This window comes from Myxocyprinus asiaticus, chromosome 48, assembly GCF_019703515.2.
Source record: "Myxocyprinus asiaticus isolate MX2 ecotype Aquarium Trade chromosome 48, UBuf_Myxa_2, whole genome shotgun sequence".
NCBI lineage: Eukaryota > Metazoa > Chordata > Actinopteri > Cypriniformes > Catostomidae > Myxocyprinus > Myxocyprinus asiaticus.
This window is the reverse complement of record NC_059391.1, coordinates 12,545,240-12,569,017: the sequence shown is the minus strand read 5'-3', so window position 1 is coordinate 12,569,017 and position 23,778 is coordinate 12,545,240. Positions and strand designations below refer to the sequence as shown.

Sequence of the window (23,778 nt, the reverse complement as noted above, 5' to 3'; positions counted from 1 at the left end):
TATTGATTCGACTTCAAAGAAGTATCACTGTTTGTTTTCTCAAACTATAATAAACTTTTTATTTTTTGAGATTATAACCGTATTGTTTTTTAAATCGGGATGCTGGATTGGATGTGATGGATGTTTAAAGTATTAACACTTTGTGGACAATTTCATAAACACAGTTGCAAAAACCCCAACTTTAGGCTTTCCTGCATTGATTAAAAATTATTTTATTAATCCTGTATTCTACCTCAAACATAAAAGTGATCAAACCATCTCTTTTATTGATGAAATCATTGGAAAGATCAGTTTTTCAAGGGTGTGTTATCAGTTTTTCTTATTATCATTATCATTTAACTTATAAGTTTTTACTCATTTATTAATTTGTTTATTTTTATATGCGCTATTTTTATGTTCAAAATAAAAGCATTAAAAAAGTTACAGCGGGTTGAGTAACATGATGTATGTGTGACATCATCGGGCAGCGACGCCTGATCGCTCTCCATACTGCGCATGCGTAAATCGCCAAGTCCTTGGACGCTCCGATCGCTGTAGGTGAAGCGTCTCGAAAGGGACGTACTGTCAAAATGCAGGCCTGGAACCATCTATACCGCACACTCGCCACGGTAATTACTATTTAAGGGTCCAGATAGATGCCAGTTAAATAGATCGACACTCCATTAGAACAAAAAGAAGGTGTTCTGAAAAGAAAAGGCAATGTTATGACTGTCAAGGCCCAACTTGCATGTCAGCGTTGCAGAAATGCAACGTAACTTATGTAAATAAGGTTTACAGAAACACAGACGAAGTGGAGTAATTTAAATGTCTTCAGCCAAAGGCATCTATATGTGTCTATATCTACATTTTAGAAAGTGCTAATGCATATTTAAATAAACGAGAATTAGTTGTGTAACCTTTCGTTAAACATGCAAATGGTGTGTTATTTCAGCTACTGCCTCTGTGAATCTTTTTTATCATATGCCATGTATGTTACATCACTCTGATCCAGATTTATGCTGAGTTTCAAAACCTAGTGGGATTCCTACATGGACTGCATTTTGTGCATCATTGTTGTCTTCGAATTTAACATTCAGTGAGCTGCATAACCTATGTAGAATAATGTTTTGATTCGCAAAAAATGCTGTCTAGGTAGGCAGATGATCCAGGTTTTGAGACACATTCTGAGCCATACTGTGTTCGTTGGGTAATTAAGTTTGTTGTTGTTGACCATGCTTGTTCTACTTTACAGTTAAAGAGTGCTGGCATGTTTCTGTTTATGTAACTAATGATGTCTAGTTGTGGTTTATCAGTTCTAGTTAGTGCAACAACAAATTGGAGGAAACAAAAATTCCCCATTACCTTAATTTTGTTTTATGAGCTGCTTAGATGTAGTTTAAAAATATTGTAAAGTCTGGTTGTGATTCTTTACAGCTGATAGAAAATTCTTTACTAAAGATGACATTATGACTTTCGCCTTTATTGCAACACATTTATGCAAGTAATGCAACACTTAATTCTTTTGATTAACTTAATTTTGACCTTGTGTTAGCTCTTCAATTAATTGCAGTCTCTTTCCCCCATTATACTGACTTATTTATACATTTGTTGGATATTTGAACACCAATATGTCTGTGTAATAAAATAAAATTATGCCGTTTTGTTCTTTCGAAACAGCGAGGTCAGCACCTCTCCTGCAAGCTACACGGTGCCACAGTCTTATCTGCAAGAACGTATGCAGACAAATCAGCAAGTAAGAATACTTAGTAATGATAGACTATAGTGTTGTTACATAAACAGTTTAACAAACCATTGGCCATGCACCTCTATTAAAAAACTTTAATGGTAAGTCGAATCATTTGAAATGTGATATGTACTAATGTATGTTCATATTAAAATAATTGCACCCTGTCTTTTCATAGTCGATGCTGATGTCACAGTTGTGGGCTCTGGGCCTGGAGGGTACGTTGCCGCCATAAAAGCAGCTCAGCTTGGTTTTAAGGTATCGTTTTGTCACCCTGTAAAATCACTGATATGCCACCAGCCTTTGTTTGACTGCGCTAGTAACATGCAACCTTCTTTCACAGACAGTGTGCGTGGAAAAGAATGTGACCCTTGGAGGAACGTGCTTAAATGTGGGCTGCATCCCATCAAAGGTATGTTCTTATAAGGGTACAGTGAGTTCTGCACATCCTAACAAGCTTTTCACAATGCTTAACTCTTCCTGTAATTATTTTTTTCTCATTTAAGGCTCTTCTGAACAACTCTTACCTGTATCACTTGGCACATGGGAAAGACTTTGAAAGCAGAGGCATTGAAAGTAAGCTTAAATATAAAGACAGCATGACGCAATAAGCTCATATTTATGTTTCTATGTCAAATATGCATTTGAATGCTTTTTCTCTGGCAGAGGGCATTTAAAGGGAGAGTTCACCCAAAAATGAAAATTCTCTCATCATTTACTCACCCTCATGCCGTCCCAGATGCGTATGACTTTCTTTCTTCTGCAGAACATAAATAAAGATTCACTTGCATTGTATGGACCTACAGAGCTGAGATATTCTTCTAAAAATGTTCGTTTGTGTTCAACAGAAGAAAGAAAGTCATACACATCTGGGATGGCATGAGGAGTAAATGATGAGATTGTCCCTTTAAACTATAATACATGTGTTTTGTTTACACAAAAAAGTTTATATATAGTCATTACATTTGATTAGTGATCTCTTAATTATTTTTTGTGCATTAGTTCAGGGGCTGTCATTGAACCTGGAGAAGATGATGGCACAGAAGAGTGGGGCTGTCAAAGCTCTGACAGGAGGAATCGCACACTTATTCAAACAAAACAAAGTGAGACTCAGTCTTAGTGTTTTTCTACATTCATTGATTTCATTAGTGTATTGTTCCAAACATATATATATATAGATATAGATATACAGTTATGCTCAAAAGTTTGCATACCCTGGCAGAAATTGTGAAATTTTGGCATGGATTTTGAAAATATGACTGATCATGAAAAAAAACTGCCTTTTATTTAAGGATAGTGATCATATGAAGCCATTTATTATCACATAGTTGTTTGGCTCCTTTTTAAATTATAATGATAACAGAAATCACCCAAATGGCCCTGATCAAAAGTTTACATACCCTTGAATGTTTGGCCTTGTTACAGACACACAAGGTGACACACATAGGTTTAAATGGCAATTAAAGGTTAATTTCCCACACCTGTGGCTTTTTAAATTGCAATTAGTGTCTGTGTATAAATAGTCAATGAGTTTGTTAGCTCTTTTTTTGCGTGATCAGTCATATTTTCAAAATCAATGCCAAAATTTCACAATTTCTGCCAGGGTATTCAAACTGTTGAGCACAACTATATATAGATGTGTGTGTGTGTGTGTGTGTGTGTGTGTATATATATATATATATGTGTATGTATGTATGTATGTATGTAAATATATATGTGTATGTAAATATATGTGTGTATATATATATATATATATATATATATATATATATATATACATACATACATACATACATACATACATACATATATATATATATATATATATATATATATATATATATATATATATATATATACGTGTGTATGTATGTAAATATATATGTGTGTGTGTATATATATACACATATATATACACATATATATTTACATACATATATGTATGTGTGTGTGTGTATATATATATATGTGTGTGTGTGTATGTATATGTATTTTTATTATTTTTTTATTATTGAATAAAGTCTATCATGAATAAAGTCATAAACCTCCTCTGACAGACCGCCACTGTCAACAATGTGATTGCCTATATATTAAATATGTTTCTGGTATTCGTAGGTAACTCACGTCAATGGGTTTGGAACAATAACTGGTAAGAATCAAGTGACTGCGAAGACTGCTGATGGAGATCAAGTCATAAACACTAAGAACATCCTGATCGCCACTGGATCAGAGGTCACCCCTTTCCCAGGGATTCAGGTACATCTGCAATATACAAAGAGGCTCAATTTATACATAGCAACTTTATATACTTTTAATACAGTTAGTTGTTGAGTCAAGCTCTCAGACTCTGGTATTAATCGTATTACTTGCTATTTTGAAAGATTGATGAAGACACTGTGGTCTCTTCCACTGGCGCTTTGTCCCTCAAGAAGGTTCCAGAAGAGCTCATTGTGATTGGAGCTGGAGTCATTGGGGTGGAGTTGGTGAGTGGCTAATTGAAAGATTTGTACCTTTAAATTAATGAGTTTCATCTGCCATTCCTAGTGCTGATCTACAGTGTTCCCACAGTTATAGAAAACTTGGATACTGTATATCGGGGAATTTTTAAGTTGTGTTTTCCAGACCTTGAAAGTCTTTGAAATTAATAAAATCCAAAACAATTCAAAGAAAGGTTGTGATATTTCTGTAGTAAATTTACTGTCTATTTTCTAGTTATAATGTCTAGATCTAGTTAGTGTATAGAGCTTATGTAGATTAAAATTAGCTTGCAAGCCATAGTGAGGTTCGATATTTGAGCAAATAGTTCTTTTGAGTTGACTCTTTTCAGTGAATCAGTCAAACCAGTTCACAAATTGGTATGAATGATGTGTCTGAAAAGGTCATGTAACGTCATGAAAATTGTTCAGATAGTGTGGGAACCCTGAATCTAAATGGTTCTTTTTGCAAATGAAAGTGCATAGTTGTAATATTTGAGTATTGATGATGATTGCTCTGAATTGAGGTTGATTTATGGAGTGTAATGCAGATTCATTGTATTTATTCTCAGGGGTCCGTGTGGCAGAGATTAGGTGCCAAAGTTACAGCCGTGGAGTTTCTCGGACATGTTGGGGGAATGGGCATCGACATGGAGATCTCCAAGAACTTCCAGCGAATTCTTCAGAAGCAGGGCTTGCAGTTCAAACTGGGCACCAAGGTGATGGGTGCCACCAAGAGACCTGACGGCAAGATTGATGTGGCGTGAGTGCAGCGTTTCTAGAGATGCTGTTTAAAATCTTTGAGTTCTTTTAGTAATAGAGCTTTTAGATTTTTACCCATTTCATTGTTTCTGTTGCTTAGTGTGGAGGCTGCTGCTGGTGGAAAGAATGAGACGCTCACATGTGACGTTCTGTTGGTGTGCATCGGTCGCCGCCCCTTCACAGGGAACCTCGGCCTTGAGAGTTTGGGTATCGAGCTGGATAACCGCGGAAGAATCCCGGTCAACGGCCGCTTCCAGACCAAAGTGCCTAGGTATGGACATTTCAAATGAGTTTTCCTGCTTTTAACTAGACAACATGAAACAATATTCAAAGTGCATTGAGAGTATAGTATATTTTCTTTAATGTGATGTTTTGCTGAGCAGAACAGAATACTAAGCAGGAAATAATGTAGGACAGGACTTGTTTTTATTAATTGAGATTTGGTTGAACCTAGAGGTCTGTATTCCTGGAGAACACCCGCAGCACCCACGGGACCCAGACTGATTTCTTGTTATGCACACAACCCATGCATCAAACTATCCAATATTTAGAGCAGGCTTTAGTCAACGGCGCTTTACAGGAATGGCAAAACACATTTCTTTTATTTCTTATGGGATTCATATTCAATTGTAGGTTATAAGAGAATGGCACAATCATAAAACAAAACATGGCAACAAAGAAAAAAATGAAATGACCCCTGTTCAAAAGTCTGCATACCCTTAGTTCTTAATACTGTGTATTGCCCTTTTTAGCATCAATGACAGCGTGCAGTCTTTTGTAATAGTTGTCTATGAGGCCCCCAATTCTTGCAGGTGGTATAGCTGCCCATTCGTCTTGGCAAAATGCCTCCAGGTCATGCAAAGTCTTTGGTCGTCTTGCATGAACCGCACATTTGAGATATGCCCAGAGTGGCTCGATGATATTAAGGTCAGGAGACTATGATGGCCACTCCAGAACCTTCGACTTTTTCTGCTGTAACCACTGGAGGGTCATCTTGGCCTTGTGCTTAGGGTCATTGTCGTGCTGGAAAGTCCAAGAGCGTCCCATGCGCAGCTTTCGTGCAGAAGAATGCAAATTGTCTGCCAGTATTTTCTGATAACATGCTGCATTCATCTCGCCATCAATTTTCACAAGATTCCCCGTGCCTTTAGAGCTCACACATCCCCAAAACATCAGTGAGCCACCACCATTCTTCACAATGGGGATGGTATTCTTTTCACTATAGGCCTTGTTGACCCCTCTCCAAACATAGCGCTTATGGTTGTGACCATAAAGCTCTATTTTGGTCTCGTCACTCCAAATAACAGTGTGCTAGAAGCTGTGAGGCATGTCAAGATGTTGTCGGGCATATTGTAACCGGGCTTTTTTGTGGCGTTGGTGCAGTAAAGGCTTCTTTCTGGCAACTTGACCATGCAGCTCATTTTTGTTCAAGTATCGTCGTATTGTGCTCCTTGAAACAATCACACCGTCTTTTTCCAGAGCAGCCTGTATTTCTCATGAGGTTACCTGTGGGTTTTTCTTTGTGTCCCGAACAATTCTTCTGGCAGTTGTGGCTGAAATCTTTCTTGGTCTACCTGACCTTGGCTTGGTATCAAGAGATCCCCGAATTTTCCACTTCTTAATAAGTGATTGAACAGTTCTGACTGGCATTTTCAAGGCTTTGGATATCTTTTTATATCCTTTTCCATCTTTATAAAGTTCCATTACCTTGTTACGCAGGTCTTTTGACAGTTCTTTTCTGCTCCCCATGGCTCAGTATCTAGCCTGCTAAGTGCATCCACGTGAGAGTTAACAAACTCATTGACTATTTATACACAGACACTAATTGCAATTTAAAAAGCCACAGGTGTGGGAAATTAACCTTTAATTGCCATTTAAACCTGTGTGTGTCACCTTGTGTGTCTGTAACAAGGCCAAACATTCAAGGGTATGTAAACTTTTGATCAGGGCCATTTGGGTGATTTCTGTTATCATTATGATTTAAAAAGGTGCCAAACAACTATGTGATGATAAATGGCTTCATATGATCACTATTCTTAAATAAAAGACAGTTGTTTTGCATAATCAGTCATATTTTCAAAATCAGTGCTAAAATTTCACAATTTCTGCCAGGGTATGCAAACTTTTGAGCACAACTGTATATGAAAGCAGACATTTTGTCAAATAATGTGCACTGATGAATTGTGAACAAGAAGACCAGGGACATTCATTAAAAGTACAGAGGACCAATTTTTAAATTTTACATGTGGCTTGCATAATCTATACACAACTCAGAAATTACAGTATGCTTTCTGAAGTCCCAATTTCCTAATTTGTTTTTCTGATCTCTTTATAGTATCTATGCTATTGGAGATGTGGTAGCTGGACCCATGTTGGCCCACAAAGCTGAAGATGAAGGTATCATATGTGTTGAGGGAATGGCTGGGGGAGCCGTCCATATCGACTACAATTGTGTGCCCTCCGTCATTTACACACACCCTGAGGTTGCCTGGGTTGGCAAAACTGAGGAACAACTCAAAGAGGAAGTGAGTAGGGACTAGGGATATCAAAGGTACTGGTATTATGTACCAAGTCGATACTAAAATAAAACAATGTAACAATGTCTTTCTACAGTTTTGGTAATACCGAGTACCAATTCAGTTCGGTACTTGAGTGCTGTGACTGAAAGTGCTGCGGCTGCTTTTGAATGTTTGAGTATGTGCGTGCATGCTCTGTAAAGAATGTTCGTGCCTTATTGTTTTGTGGCTGTGGAAATTTTGTTAGGGTAAATATTTACTCTAACATTCCTTTCCATATCAACTTCTGCCTGCCCTTAAAGGGATAGTTTACCAAAAGATTAAAATTCTCTCATTATTTTCTCGCCCCATGATATCCCAGGTGTGTATGACTTTTTTTCTTCACCAGAACACTTAGCGAATGTGTTGCTTTATAAGACTTTAATTTAACCACTGGAGTCATATCCATGACGTTTATGCTGACTGTCTGTGATTTTTGGAGCTTCAAAAGAGACATCTCCATTCACTTGCATTTTAAGGATGTACTGAGCTCAGATATTTTTCTATTTTTCTTCAAATGTGTTCTGGTGAAGAAAGAAAATCATACACATCTGGGATATCATGAGGGTGAGTAAATAAGGAGAATTTTCATTTTGTGTGAACTATCCCTTTAAAGACACCTTGAAATGGCTTGACAAGCACACTTTTTTGTTTGTTTGTTTTTTGTTGCATTTTTGACATATTTCCTATTGAAACTGTAAGTCGGGGTGGGACATCTATTGCCGTGTTCCATACAAAGCAGTTGAAATTCCCCACTTCGGACCTCAAAGCTTTCCAGTTATGCATACGGGACAGTCAAATTTACACACCACAAGATGGCACCACGACTCGACAAGAAAATGTGTTAATTGGAGGCAGATGGTATTTATAGTTTGGGAAAAGGGAACATTCTCATTCTACTGAGCCATTCACTGGACAAAAAACTTTTTATACAAATAATTTTTGTGTGTTTTCCTGTATGATACAGTAAATGTGTATATCTGCTAGTAAATGTGTATATCTGCTAATAATTTTTTTTCAACTTGTTGGAATATACTAGCAGGTAGATGACCTCACAGCTAACAAATTTCATGGCATCTTGAAGCTGAATGTCGTCATAACTTATTTTCTATGTGTCCTCCTGTATTTCTGCCATAATATACAGGTGCATCTCAATAAATTAGAATGTCGTGGAAAAGTTCATTTATTTCAGTAATTCAACTCAAATTGTGAAACTCGTGTATTAAATAAATTCAATGCACACAGACTGAAGTAGTTTAAGTCTTTGGTTCTTTTAATTGTGATGATTTTGGCTCACATTTAACAAAAACCCACCAATTCACTATCTCAAAAAATTAGAATACATCATAAGACCAATAAAAAAAACATTTTTAGTGAATTGTTGGCCTTCTGGAAAGTATGTTAATTTACTGTATATGTACTCAATACTTGGTAGGGGCTCATTTTGCTTTAATTACTGCCTCAATTCGGCATGGCATGGAGGTGATCAGTTTGTGGCACTGCTGAGGTGGTATGGAAGCCCAGGTTTCTTTGACAGTGGCCTTCAGCTCATCTGCATTTTTTGGTCTCTTGTTTCTCATTTTCCTCTTGACAATACCCCATAGATTCTCTATGGGGTTCAGGTCTGGTGAGTTTGCTGGCCAGTCAAGCACACCAACACCATGGTCATTTAACCAACTTTTGGTGCTTTTGGCAGTGTGGGCAGGTGCCAAATCCTGCTGGAAAATGAAATCAGCATCTTTAAAAAGCTGGTCAGCAGAAGGAAGCATGAAGTGCTCCACAATTTCTTGGTAAACGGGTGCAGTGACTTTGCTTTTCAAAAAACACAATGGACCAACACCAGCAGATGACATTGCACCCCAAATCATCACAGACTGTGGAAACTTAACACTGGACTTCAAGCAACTTGGGCTATGAGCTTCTCCACCCTCCCTCCAGACTCTAGGACCTTGGTTTCCAAATGAAATACAAAACTTGCTCTCATCTGAAAAGAGGACTTTGGAACACTGGGCAACAGTCCAGTTCTTCTTCTCCTTAGCCCAGGTAAGACGCCTCTGACATTGTCTGTGGTTCAGGAGTGGCTTAACAAGAGGAATACTGTAGCCAAATTCCTTGACATGTCTGTGTGTGGTGGCTCTTGAGGCCTTGACCCCAGCCTCAGTCCATTCCTTGTGAAGTTCACCCAAATTCTTGAATCGATTTTGCTGGACAATCATAAGGCTGCGGTACTCTCGGTTGGTTGTGCATCTTTTTCTTCCACACTTTTTCCTTCCACTCAACTTTCTGTTAACATGCTTGGATACAGCACTCTGTGAACAGCCAGCTTCTTTGGCAATGAATGTTTGTGGCTTACCCTCCTTGTGAAGGGTGTCAATGATTGTCTTCTGGACAACTGTCAGATCAGCAGTCTTCCCTATGATTGTGTAGCCTAGTGAACCAAACTGAGAGACCATTTTGAAGGCTCAGGAAACCTTTGCAGGTGTTTTGAGTTGATTAGCTGATTGGCATGTCACCATATTCTAATTTTTTGAGAGAGTGAATTGGTGGGTTTTTGTTAAATGTGAGCCAAAATCATCACAATTAAAAGAACCAAAGACTTAAACTACTTCAGTCTGTGTGCATTGAATTTATTTAATACACGAGTTTCACAATTTGAGTTGAATTACTGAAATAAATGAACTTTTCCATGATATTCTAATTTATTGAGATGCACCTGTATGTCCCTAATTGTGTAATTGCTGTGTTTTGCAGGGCGTGCCTTATAAAGTGGGCAAATTCCCATTTGCTGCTAACAGCAGAGCGAAGACAAACGCTGATACAGATGGACTGGTGAAGATCCTCAGCCACAAGGATACAGACAGGTTGCTGGGAGCACACATTGTGGGAACGGTAATAATCTCTCTGCTTATTCTGTTTTTGTGTAGGAAATCATTTTTTAAAAATGATAATTCATAAATGATTATTTATTTTCTGCAGGGAGCAGGGGAGATGATTAATGAGGCTGCATTAGCTATGGAGTATGGAGCATCATGTGAGGATGTTGCAAGAGTGTGCCACGCCCACCCTGTAAGTGTCTCTTGTGTGGTGTATGGATTTCTTGTTTTATTACCTTTTATTAATAAAAATTTGGCTTGGGAATCTGTCTTTTTTATGCATTGATTATCAGAAAATTTTCATGATGGTTATCGAGATTTTTTTAAAAAAATGTTTTTATTCGGTTACAGTATAAATAGGGCAACTTGTTGCACAAAAGTCTTTGTCTCTTCATACATGTTTCTCAACACAAGTTTGGTTAAGTGTGAGTGGCAGGGTAACTTAAAGTGGGTCACACACCAGATGCATCTGGCAGACGACGTGGCATGTTCTAAAATTAGAAACAATTATTTTCTATGAAGGTATACACACCGCCGCCGAGAAACGCCAAACTGACTCCGCAGGCTTCTCAAAATTCTGCAGCGCCACAGAGAGAAACTTGCATTGTTTTCCATTAAATTCGACCCAAATCATTATCAAAGGACATAGATTATTTTCTCTAGCCATCACTGGATGATATATTGTGTATATGTATCTTTCAAATAGGCTCAATGTATTTTCAGTTGCAAGTATATCTTTTTTGTGGTTTGACAGCTTGATGTCATGAAACCTATTCAAGGCTACATACAGAGCAATTTCATAATAAACATCGCCATTTCTAATTGATCAGTTTTCGAAGATACACCAGTTTCATACACTAACCTGCAAACTCATCAACGTAATTTTGTTCAGTCTTGAAGAAGTACAAATTCTTTCATAACTTTTGTGAGTATGGTGTCTGGATTCACAACTACCACCTGCTGCATCGACTGTCCTACCCGCAACTGGCTTCAGTGAATGTTATATCACCTCCTTGTGGTCTCTTAAAGCCATTATGCCAGACTACATTAAACGGAAGGCCAACTGACTATGAATGGAAAGCACGAAATATGGTTCAAAATTAAATGCCGGCTTTTGTTAATATATTGATGCCCCATAAACTTATAGAGAAAAAACTAGGCGATCAGCAATCGATATATCGATATTTTATGAAATGCCTAATAAACATTCTGATGAATGAGCACTAATCTTTGCTTTATTTATTCATCTTCATATTTTAGTAATTTGTGACGCTGCCTTTCCTGCTTAAAAATGCAAGCTTTTTGAACTTTTAATGTGTTGACCAACTTTTCCTCTTTTTCAGACTGTGTCAGAGGCCTTCAGGGAAGCCAACCTTGCTGCTTCATTTGGAAAAGCTATCAACTTTTAGATTTTCTTCACACACACACACACACACACACACACACATGTATATAAATGTCTGTTGCATTTTTTTTTTTATTTTTTTTTTTTTACGGTCTACAAACATTATGGAGTTCCTCAGTCTTTGGGCTTTCAGATGTACTCTTTATGTAAACATCCAAAACAACCCTGTAAAACATTTAGCATATTATTTAAATGTCCTAATAAAGAAGTCTTGGTCTTAAGTTGAACTTTGCCTTTCTCAGTTTGGATTTTATAAAACAGCATAGTTCACTTCAATTTGAACTTTTTTAAACCTTATGGAGGATAGTTTCATATTTAAATGTTAAATTAATTGGAATTATTGCAATCCTTTCCTGCTGCTGTCCTGCCGCGGTAGATCGTGTGCAGCGTGTGTACAAGATTCTGCATAGTCTCTGGTATTGACAAGAGTCGAGTGTATCGTTTTCTCTGAAGGAGCAGCACTGAACTAAACTTTTCATTCACAAGTAGAGAAAGGCGCGGAAGAATTATGATAAAAGTGACTGATGGCCAAACATGACATAAGGACGTTATTGAAAGTAGTAATCATTTTAAGGCTATTATTGTTGATGTCTTTTTGCATAAAAATAAGTCATAGGCTACTCAGCAGTTCACAAAATGGGGAAAAAAAGGAAAAAATATACTGTATTGTTTGTGGGGGAAATGCGTAGAATGCTTTAAACACTACTAAAATTTAGATTTTTAGACACAGTTAAAATACGGTCTTGTTAAAAAAAAAAAAAAGACTTTTCTTCATTAAAGGATCCTTGTTAAAGATGCTCATTTGTCTTTTAGCTTGAATGGGTTGAAAGGGCAGGCACTGGCTGGAAGAAGCACTCCACCAGTTCCAAGTTCTGACTGATCACAAAAACAGGCTGCCATAGCCAGGTGTACGAGGTCTCGGAGGAAAGCTGGGGCATCACTCATACGGGTTTCCCAGTGACACCAGCACCAGGCCAAACAGAGGAGACCCACTTCTTAATTCAGGCCAGCGGGTGTGGCTGTCTACTCTAAGTCTCCATCTACACACAGATTCCAGCAAGTTCACCCATCTGTACATTGGCCCCTTTACAGTAGTGAGAAGGGTCAACCCAGTGACATACCAGCTGTGGCTCCCCAAGACACTCCGGGTGAGTCCGGTATTCCATGTTCTAAAATTCACTCCAATTTCCCTCTTTCTATACATTTTTCCTGAATTAATCCCATGATTCTCTTTATAGGCTATGAATTTGGAAATAAAATACTTTTACAGAAATCATATTTAACATGATGATAAATATATCTGAAATTTTTAATTGAGGGATTTACTGTAAACATGCAACATTGCTATAGTCTCCCCTTTTCTCATGCACCCTGGTTAGTTGGTTCCAAAATGCTGCATGTAGTGATCCACTCCCTGAGTCATATTAGAGTTCACATATGTTGGCAGATTAATTTAATGTAATTTCTCCAGTGATCACAAAGATCTCTTAAAAACCTATGAATTAATGATTACACCCTATTATTGTTTATATACAGTGGCCCCCAAAAAATATTTTGGGCACATCTGGACACTTAAGCCACAATCAAAATGCATGAATTTCATTGCATTGGAATTAGATAACTAAATGTCAAATAAAGCGACATTTACAAACTAACAATTCTAGACATTTTTTCAGATGTATCTTTATCATTTTTGCAGTGACTTTGAACCAGCTGGTTTAAAGGTCATTTTTAGTAGATGTATATAGTCAGGGAAGAGAAAAGGAAGCATTAGCATTAGTTCTGTCAGGCAGGCAGCCTGATTCAATTCAGGTATCTCATCCAATCATAATCCAGCCTCTGCTTTATAAACTTTTGTTGTTTATAAGCTCAGCTGTTGTTCATCACTGCTTTTTGTTTTCGTTCACTTGCATGTGAGTGAAAATCACAATCAACTACATGCTGTGCCTTCGCTTTTCATCCAAACAGTCGCTTCATATTGGAATATATATTGCGGTTTACTTGATGTTCACGCTCCTCAGAGCAGCTGGTCTCAATCAGCAAGACACAAAAGATAAGTTTTTTGCATTGCACTGCTGCAACATGATTGGCTGAGTACATAATTGCATGAATAAGTAGGTGTACAGGTGTACCTAATAAAGTGGTCACTGAGTATATGTCATGATAAAGATTTCAAACAGTCAAGAAATGCCATTTAAGGTCTTTCTATAACCTTCTATAACTCTATAAACTCAGCTCTTATTGGCGTTACTGAACTGAATTTTGAACTGAAATGTTGTTAACATACATAAAATAATCAAATTAAACAAGGGTGTATTTACAATTATTTCCAATCATGTGATGTGTTTTCTGTTATTTAGATGCCTTTTGCAACCTTTCCAAGTAAGCGAGACATATTCCATTGGTTTTTGCAACTATTATTCTATTAGTGATCAAAAATAAGCCTTCTGAAGCTTGGGGCTTTTACGACAACGTATTGATACAGGAATTATTAACTACAGAGTACATTTTTTCAACACGGTTAAATATATATACATCTGCTGGTGATAAATGTAAAATGCTCCTAAATTCTGCTACAATGTGCTTGGCAATTTTTATTTTGCAATTATTTTTAAGTGCTTCTGTATTGGGATAATGTCTGTTCTGGGATAGCACCCTTTGAAGCAGATACCATAATATTCATTCAAATGAATCCTCAGACATCATAAATCATCCAAACATGTTGTTGGTTTTGACACAAGCCTCAGATCTTTGATATCAAACTTCACGTTATTTCTCACAATTACATGATTACCTCTGATCTGCATCTTGTCGCATTAGTCATATTTAACAGATTATTCACAACACCCCTTTTCACATAGGTGGCATACAATCTATGCTCACCTTTTGTCAAAGGCTCAAAACTTTGCAAGCATTGTTTATCTTTTTCAAGGGTATGGCACAAACCATGCTTACCCTATTCAGAGTTCATACGCATCACAAAGTATTGTTATCCTTTTCAAGGGTATTGTACTAACTATGCTTCATATTTAAAGGCCACAGATGCATCGCAAATCATTGTTATCCTTTTCAAGGGTCTTTCACAAACAATGCTCACTCTATTCAGGGTTCATACGCATCACAAGCATTGTTATGGTTTTAAAGTGTACTGCACCAACAATGCTACACCTTTTTTAAGGTCTCACAAAGCACTGTGATCCTTTTCAAGGGTATTGCACTAACAATGCTCACCCTTTTTCAATGGCTCAGATGCATCGTAGCATTGATTACCCTCTGCAAATATACTGCACAACAATGCTCGCCCTTTCGTAAGGGGCATCATTTCACATTCAGTATGCTATTCCATGCTTTGTAAGGTATTACACAACCAATGACTTTCGTAGGACAATGTATCTTTTTCATATACTGTTATACAGTATGTTCCATACTTTCTGTTTCAAGGATATCTTCACCTTCTGAAGACCTGGTTTGTTGTTCTCAATATATTTTTTGGCTATTTTTGGGGGTATACATTTTAATTACAACTTTCCCCTTTTGGGGTAAGTTCCTCTCCCCTGCCATCATCCTCTTCCGGCAGGATCTGATGGTTCGAACAAGAATATGAATGCTGAAACGTAGGATGGGGCTTACGCCAAATAAATTATTCTATCTCTTTATTCTTGATTAATTCTCTATTCAAGTATTTCTGGTAGAAATGGAGGTGTAAGTGGTAGTTCTGTCAGCAAGACTCATAGCAGCACTGTGCCTTTCATTCAATTCAGGTATCTCATCCAATCATAATCCAGCCTTTGCTTAACAAGCTCCGCAGCTCTTCATTGCTTGTTATGCCACTGTTTGTTTTCTCCCCCCTCCATGCCTTCGTCACCAGTTTAGGTTCTGTCCTGTAAGGGGTAAATTCCATTTTATATTTTTGATATATTTTTATTTTTTTGTGGGCTATTGTGTATGTCTGTGTTTTGTGTTGTTAATGGCTGCTGTGCATGGAATCCAAAATAAATTTGCTTTAGCGGGGCAATAAATTATATTCAATATTCAATTCCTCTCCCCTGCCATCATCCTCTTCCAGCAGGATCTGATGGTTTGAGCGAGAATCTGAACGCTGAACCACAGGACAGGGTTTACCCCAAAGGAAAAATTCTACCTTTGTACTCTTGATTAATTCTTAAATATTTCGAGTCTTTCTGGTAGAAAAGGTTTAGACATTTTTAAGTGTGGCAAAAGTGTCCAAATGCTTTTTAGGGCCACTGTATTATATGAAGTATGAATGAATTCATTTAATACGTTTATTTTATAATCTGAAGTGTTATTGATTTATTCTCTTACTATTTTTATGTCAGAACTATTACATAACACTACACTTTCATATGATTAATTATTATGTTATTACTTATATTTTCCCAGTCAGTGAAAATGAGGGATCTGATTCATTGTCCTTTAGAAGCTCTGTTTACAGTTCATTTAGATCCCAATCAGAAGCAGACAGCAGTTCAATGCTTGGGTCTCATCTCAGGAAATGGGTTGAAGCCTGTAAATAGAGATAATAGCTTGCAATTGCCACCACCAAACAGTGAGTCTCCTTTGTTGAAATCTTGATATTTAAGCTGACACTTTTTGAAATATGTTGGAGATTTCTGAACACTTGATTATGTATACCCGTAATCATGAGGGTCCATTACCTCACTAATGACACACTTTAAAAATGTGTTTTCTGATCAATTCATTATTCAGTATGAATCAAGGAGATCAGTATAAGATGTTCTTAAAAGACAGCATACAACTATTTCATTACTAAAGTAGATGTTCTCGGTGAACTGTATTACACATGTTTCTTGCATGTTCCATGAAACTGTTGTCTTCATAAATACTTGGTTTAGAGTTTAGAGTTATAAATAAAAGTATTGAAAAACGTATTACAATCATAAAACTAGAGCACTATTTGGGATTAGTTTTAAATGGGGATGCAGGCTCATGTAATTATTACCAGAGTTTCTCCATGATTTTGGTCCAGTGCAAATCAGTGATGTCAGTAATTTACAGTGTGTTTTAATCTTCAATAGGACAACTGGCCTATAAATCTTTTGTTTTTAAAACTTTTATCTTAACATAAAAATCATATAAAAGTATGTAAATTGTTTGTTTTATAAATCTTTTAGCTTTTTAAAACAAGTACATTTTTAAATTAGTTATTTCTCAGCTAAGAATCACCTAATAAATGGAATAGCTGCATAATAACTTTCCAACTTGTTAAGCTAATAATGAAGAAATGAGTTTAAATAATGGGAAACTATTGTTTACATCACATAAGTAATACACTAAAATAATCTCAATTATCCAATTTCTTGCAAGACACAGTATTAGGAACTAATATCTGGAACACAACTAAACAAACCTTATTTGTTCATGGGTATTTGTAATTTGTTAATGGCAATTAATTAAAGTTATTATAAAGTTTGAAATGTCAGAATTGTGTTACACTGCCATGTTCTTCAACTTCATTTTTTTTATTTATTTATTTATTTATTTTTTATCATTTTTTACAGTGAGCTGAGATGAAGGACTGATTTGTTGTGTTTTGGAAGCTCTCCTTACACTTCATTCAGACCCCGATCAGACAACAGTTACATTTTTGGATCATCACACTCCAAAAGCTCATCTGATTGCTCACAAAAATGGTTTAAGCCAGCAAAAAAAAGTAACAGCACGCACTTACCATGACCAAATAGTGAGTCTTTTTTTACTGAAAACATAAAATGTACTTTATGTTGACACAGTTGTTGAGCAGTACAGCAGCTATTCATGTGTGTACCTATTAGGGTTTATTACTGCAAGTTTGACAAACCTTTAAATTAAAATTTCTAATGAATTCAGTATTCCAAAGAATCCCTTATATCAGCAAAGCACCTGTCAAGCTCGGAAAAGGATAACAAAAAAGCACCATATGAGTAGTCCATGACTTGTGCACTATATTCCAAGTCTTCTGAAAGCATAGCTTTGTGTAACAAACAGACTATGATTTAAAATGTTATTAATTGATAATATTCTGTAACTCTCAAATCATAAATGGCATTTATGGCACAGGACATCAATGTCATTTGCTTCTTTTGTCTCCAAACCTCATGATGTCAAACCTTTGCTACAGGTACCATATTTGATTTGAGAGATGCAGTGGAAGGGAAACTTCTCAGTAAAGAACAGCTTAAATTTCAGTCTGTTTACCACACAATGTTACTGTGTGGCTTCAGAAGACTTGGAATATAGTGCACGAGATGCAAGTACTACTTTTATGGTGTTTTTATCAAGATTTTTGGAGCTTGACAGATACATCAACATACTGTACTGTATGAAGTGTTGTAGAATGGAAAAGAGTTGCATGAAGATTCTTTAAAATTCTTTGTGTTCCACAGAAACAGTACAGAGGTTTTGAAAAACATGAGTAAAAAATGTCAGAATTTTGTACAGTATATTTCTCAGTGAAATATTCCATTAAGTATTAACATTTGGAATACTAAAGCAATATCAAACTCGTAATAATGCTGTATGGCCCTATATCAGCACGGCTGTAATTCAGCCGCAGGCAATCAGCCGTACTGATTCAGGGTAATACAGCATGATTGCAAGTGTGATAATGCTTTTATACAACAGTTCAATGAACAAGTAAATAAAAAATTAGAAAAAAACTATTTCTTATAACGCGCTACCTCCAGCACTGCTTGCCACAATGGCAGCAATAGTACTTTGTAAAATGCTGTATTGGGTTTCAAGGGTGTCCCCTGAGAATTTTATTTATTTATTTTTTTTTATAAAAATGTAAAAGTCTAAATGGACCATGAGAATCTACAAACAAACAATTTACATGACAACAGTGAAGCATAAAAATACTGTTTGCTTAATTTAAAAATAAATAGGCGTTCCTTGTCACCTATGACATAATGACATCTCTAATTAATTTTCACAAAATTAGAACAAAAATCTGTTTGTTTATTATGAAAGGCTAACATGCTGATTAATGAAGCTAAATTTAGACCGAAAAAACGTTACAGTCTAAAGCAGCACATCACCTTGACCTGACACAAACCTGGTTTAGCTGAACTGTCTGAATCACACATCAGGCAGATGAAGATAGTTTCACATTTTTGTTTTCTGCAGTGTGTTTAAGCGAAAAATGTCCGCTACTGTTGTTAAAATAACCGCGTCTTCAATTACGTACAGTTCAGGCTTTATGCGCCGCCTCTATAGCGGGGGGGGGGGGTGGAAGGCAACGTGCTGAGCGGGATTAAAGCACGTTCAGCGCGGGAATAAGCAGGTAGGGCTGGATGCGCTTTATTCCCGCTCTAGAAATATTTCTCTGTAGCCCTGAGCGTGCTTTATTGCCGCTCCGTGCGCGTATGCCTACACAATCACTTAGCCAGATGTCAGATAACTAGCACAAAGATTTAGATCTCGGTCCGAATTGAATTGTCCTTCGGTCTGGATCCGGACCAGAGTCTGCCTAATGAGTACCCCTGCTATAGCTGTTTAACTCTTTTCCTCAGCTGTAGTGTAGTGCAGTGTTAGTCAGCTTGCTTAAGATGGTCAAATACATCCTATTTCCTCTGTGTAAAAATAGTTGTTCGTGTGGGGTCCTCCCTGAGTATTTCACGGTAACCCTGTTCATTATCTCCTCCGCCTGTCATGGTCCTGTTACTCTGTCAATTTGGGTTTTAGTATGACAGGACCGTGGCATCATCGTCCCATGTCTGCCATGTTTCATTGTCTGCCTTTGTGTGAGCGCATGGTTTCGGTTGTATTCCCTGCCGTGCGTTCTTCTGTCTGTCTGGTTTCATGGCTGGAGTATGGTGTCTGGGTCCTGACTTCCTGTCTGGTTCAGTTTCAGTCTGTGTCGGGATCCAGAGACACATGCTCCATGTCTGTCTGTTATTGATGTGGGTGCATCGAGCTTATATCATCTTGGCAGCACGCACTCGCGTCAATAGTCTCTCTGTCTTGCTGTCTCTCGCAAACACGGGTGCGCCTCGCGTCGCACTCGCGTCGCACTGCGCTGCGCGCCGAGGTCGCGAGCTGTGGTTGTGCTGAGGTTTGGTCACTTCGGTCTGAGTTTTCGGTTTGTGTGTGGCCGAACTCTTGCACAGATATCCTGTCTTGTTTTTGTCGCCTGTTGCGTGCATCGCATGGCGTTTGCCTCGTGATGTACACTCAGGTTTCTTTTAGTGTGAGAATGCGTGGCTTTGCTTTGTTTGCCGTTGCTATGCATTCTCTCATCTTGTTTGTCTGCTGGCATGGGCATATATTGCCTTATTGTCTTGGCGATGTGCGCTTATGCCATTCGGGTGTTTTGTTGTCTTGTGAGAGCACGTGGCTTTGTTTAGTTTCTGTATCGCCATGTGTCTCTCTGTCTTACGTCATACCCTGCCTCCTTGTTTGCCCATTATTAGTTTATTAGTCACACCTGCCCTGTCTTATTAACCTGTTAATTTCTCTCCCTATTTTAGTCTCCTTGTGCTTGCTGTCCAGGGCCAGTTCATCTTGTTTCCTGTTGGGGGTTTTTCTCTCATGTCGGTCCTGCCAGTCGTTCTGTTTACTCCTTCCCTGGTTCCCGTAGCTTAGTCCGGTCAGTCCTGTGCCTTTTCCCTACCCCAGCCTGGATATGTAAGAGCAGCATAGTTCTAGTGGGAAGACTAGCAGCTGTACATCATCGCACCACTAGCTAGGTAACTCCTAGCCAATCACATGTAAGCCATTGCTTTATAAGTCTGCTCACATTCTATCACATTGCTGTTTCAGTTGTGCTAACACGGCAAACTCCACCACCACCAGTTGAGTCCCGTCCTGCACAGCGGAAGGCTCCTCGCCCCTGCCTTCTATCTCGTCAGGATATGACGGTTCCGAGTACAACTTCTTCGGACCGCCAGACGGGGTTTACGCCAAAGAGAGACATTACATTTTCTGTTTTGTATTCATCAAATAAATGTCATCTTGAATTTCACTCAAGTCTGCAAGTCTTCCTGATATAAACCCTTTTCCCCCTTCGGGGTAGTTTATAATTATTTTTCCCCCTCGTGGGAGTTTTAGTTTGTTTTTTCTCTTTTTTGATGTATTTAATAAATCCCTGTTTTTAAATTGGGTCCTGTCTCTGACATTCCGTAACACCGCCATGTTGAATGTTTACAACTCCACCCAATGCGGAAACTCCTGTAAAATAAGCACCTTGAGTATGTGTCATTACTCAGTCTGTTGTGTCTCTCAGCTGTGATAAGCCTTAATGATGAAGCTGTTAGTTTACCTCTATTTCCTTGCTTTAGTAGTAATCAGAGCGATCATGGAGTGAGAAATAATGCCGATGACTTCAAAGAAACTGCTCGCTGACTGACAGCACCGATTCAATGAATGTCAACTCAACTAAACTGGCTCAATACACATAAAATGGTCTTTTGTCGCAACCTACTTGCTAAAACTTTTAATGTCACAGTTATAAATGAAAAGAAACACATTTAGCTGCTTTTAGACATCTGTGCTGCTCTTAAACATCTGCGCTGCTCTGACACTTTAGTTTAGAATGCCATGAACACAAGTGGAGTGATACAAACAGTAAAGAGACTGAGTGCTGCTCTTTTGGAACGTCTCTCATCCAATCAGATTCGAGGACCGGAACTAAACACATTTGAAGGCAATTAATCAAAGTTATATTAAAAGTGTTAAATATCAGAATTGTGTTACACTGCAGTGTTCTACTACACTTTCATGAAATATTATTTCTGTGGCCTTTTTTCTTTCCCAGTGAGTGGAGATGAGGGATATGATTTATCGTCCCTTAGAAGCTCAGCATACAGTTCATTTAGATCCCGATCAAAAGCAGACAACAGTTCAATTTATGGGTCATTACGCTCCAAAAAGTCATTTCACAGCACGTTCCAGGTCTTTACATCCCATTACTGAATCTATGGAATATCCAGAACCCAAAAAACCCCCAAAATAATCTACTCATTGGGCCTGGAGAGAAGAGGGCCCACCCCAGGTCCCTGTAAATTTCAGTGACAGCCCTTTATCTGGTATTAAAATATTTAGCAAAAGACTGATTCTTTTCTCTTCCTTTTTATGATAATGTTGTGACTGTGCTTCTATTTAGCTGACACCTGCCACAGCAGAATATTCATATCTTTGTATTATTGTATTATTACCAGCAGAGATCAGTATAGAAGTTGGTTGTTATTGCTGTGACCCCTTTAAAGAAAGGGTTAGCAGCTGTTGTTGAAAGCTGTGAATATTCCAGTGCCCACCCTTCCTTGTTTTTCATCTGTTGGCACTGAATTCTTCTATAACAACACTGGCCATCTAGTGCAAATAATTTATGGGTAGGATCACTGTCCTAGCCAGTCTTTTAAACTCCCTTCTCATATGTACTCCTCCACTTAGCCTTAAATCTTAAAGCGTAGGCCTTTTTAATTAAATAGTTAGACAGACCTCTGGCCATAACACTTTAAATTAAGAACATATGGCTAAATTCTCTGATTCAGTATATATAACAGGAGACAGGCCACATATGCACTATAGTTTGTTTCTTAACTGAAACATTTTCTGTTTCCTTTCAACAATATGTTGAAAACAATGTGTACTTTATGGCCAAGAATTAAACAAACAACAAATCACACTTTTTCTTTTGCCAGATCCTTCATATCCTTTCAAAAACTGCATGCAGGGCTCAACAATATATTTCCTTTTTTCCTGCTGGTTCTGTCGGGCCTATAGTACATTTACATTTGCCCTGTCAACATATATCGACTTTCCCCATCACAAAAATTCTAAAAAGTATTTTTAACAACATATTAGAATATTAGAAAGAATAATTTGGGGGATTTCAAGTTTTCTTGGGAATCCTTAAAACTCCAAACCAAAAGGGTAAACATACAAATGAGCAAGCATATAAACAAAAAAGTATTAATCAATTCAAGTGCAAAGATTTTTACTATAGGTAAAATATTTGCTAGGTGAAATTACATTCCTTAAACTTAATTATTACACAGCTCTTGGTAATTGTATTGTGGGTAACTGTTCCTAAAAAAACCAAACAAACAATCGAAACCCTCAAAGAAATTCTAATAATTTTAATGATGGGAATTGTGTTGGTTTTAATGGAAAATATAATTGTCCCTCTACTGGTGATGTGGTTGCTTCTATTGGTAGCATGTTATGTGGATACCACTAGGGACCAATACATATCTATAATGGAAACCAATACAAACCATAAAATCTTAATAGAATATGGCCCAAAACACACACACACATGTTGGGTTTTCATGTTTTATGAGGACTCTCCATAGACGTAATGGTTTTTTACTGTACAAACTTTATATTCAATCCCCTAACCCTACCCATAAACCTAACCCTCACAGAAAACTGTATGCATTTTTACATTTGACTGGCTGAATGTACATTACCCCTTACTTAACCAATATACCTAACCCCTACAGTTTAGCATAATGTAGTGATGTTAAAGGATCTGACTTAATATTAAAAAAGGTATGTTTGTGATGATGGCTTCTCTCAAAAATATAAATCGCTGATTCTTATTTTCACCTTATACTCAAGAACAATAGGTGGTCTGTTGGACATGGCTCGACTTCAAAGACTGCACCAAGAGATCTGGATGTGTTTATCTACCTAAAACATTGTGATTGTTTCATCTCAAGCCATTCTCATTCTTAAGTTTAATTATTAATTTTATAAAAAGGAACTCCCTAAACCATCATTTCAGACCTTTACTGAGGGAATTATTGAAAAGTCTCCCATGCTGCCGTTCTCAGTGGACTTTTTAGTGGATTCATAACCAATCACTATCACTGTTATTTTTTTTTTTATCTTTATCAAGGTATTTATTCAACATTCAGTAGTGACGAATCCAAACCACATGAGAGATCCTGGCTGAACTACACAAGTTATTTTAGGTGTCTTCCAAGTGTGCTTAGGTGTGTTTGTACATATGGAGACCACA

The 23,778-nt window shown here is 37.5% G+C and overlaps 1 protein-coding gene across 12 annotated transcripts; it reads left to right on the top strand.

Annotated features, from left to right (window-relative positions):
* Positions 1-479: 479 nt before the first annotated feature.
* Positions 480-20,775, top strand: LOC127437741 (dihydrolipoyl dehydrogenase, mitochondrial-like). Of its 12 annotated transcripts, none has more exons than XM_051692868.1 (18): positions 480-608; positions 1,657-1,732; positions 1,902-1,981; positions 2,067-2,135; positions 2,230-2,299; positions 2,726-2,826; positions 3,839-3,979; positions 4,105-4,206; positions 4,770-4,960; positions 5,060-5,230; positions 7,295-7,484; positions 10,266-10,403; positions 10,491-10,580; positions 11,731-12,940; positions 16,246-16,359; positions 17,333-17,514; positions 20,282-20,500; positions 20,574-20,775. In XM_051692868.1, the coding sequence occupies exons 1-14, from the start codon at positions 570-572 to the stop codon at positions 11,794-11,796; spliced, it is 1,524 nt and encodes a 507-aa protein (XP_051548828.1). In that variant the 5' UTR covers positions 480-569; the 3' UTR covers positions 11,797-12,940; positions 16,246-16,359; positions 17,333-17,514; positions 20,282-20,500; positions 20,574-20,775. The 12 variants fall into 12 exon arrangements, with proteins under 12 accessions (XP_051548828.1, XP_051548832.1, XP_051548827.1 ...); XM_051692872.1 differs by having other exon boundaries at positions 16,194-16,359; positions 20,304-20,500; XM_051692867.1 differs by having other exon boundaries at positions 16,194-16,359.
* Positions 20,776-23,778: the final 3,003 nt, after the last annotated feature.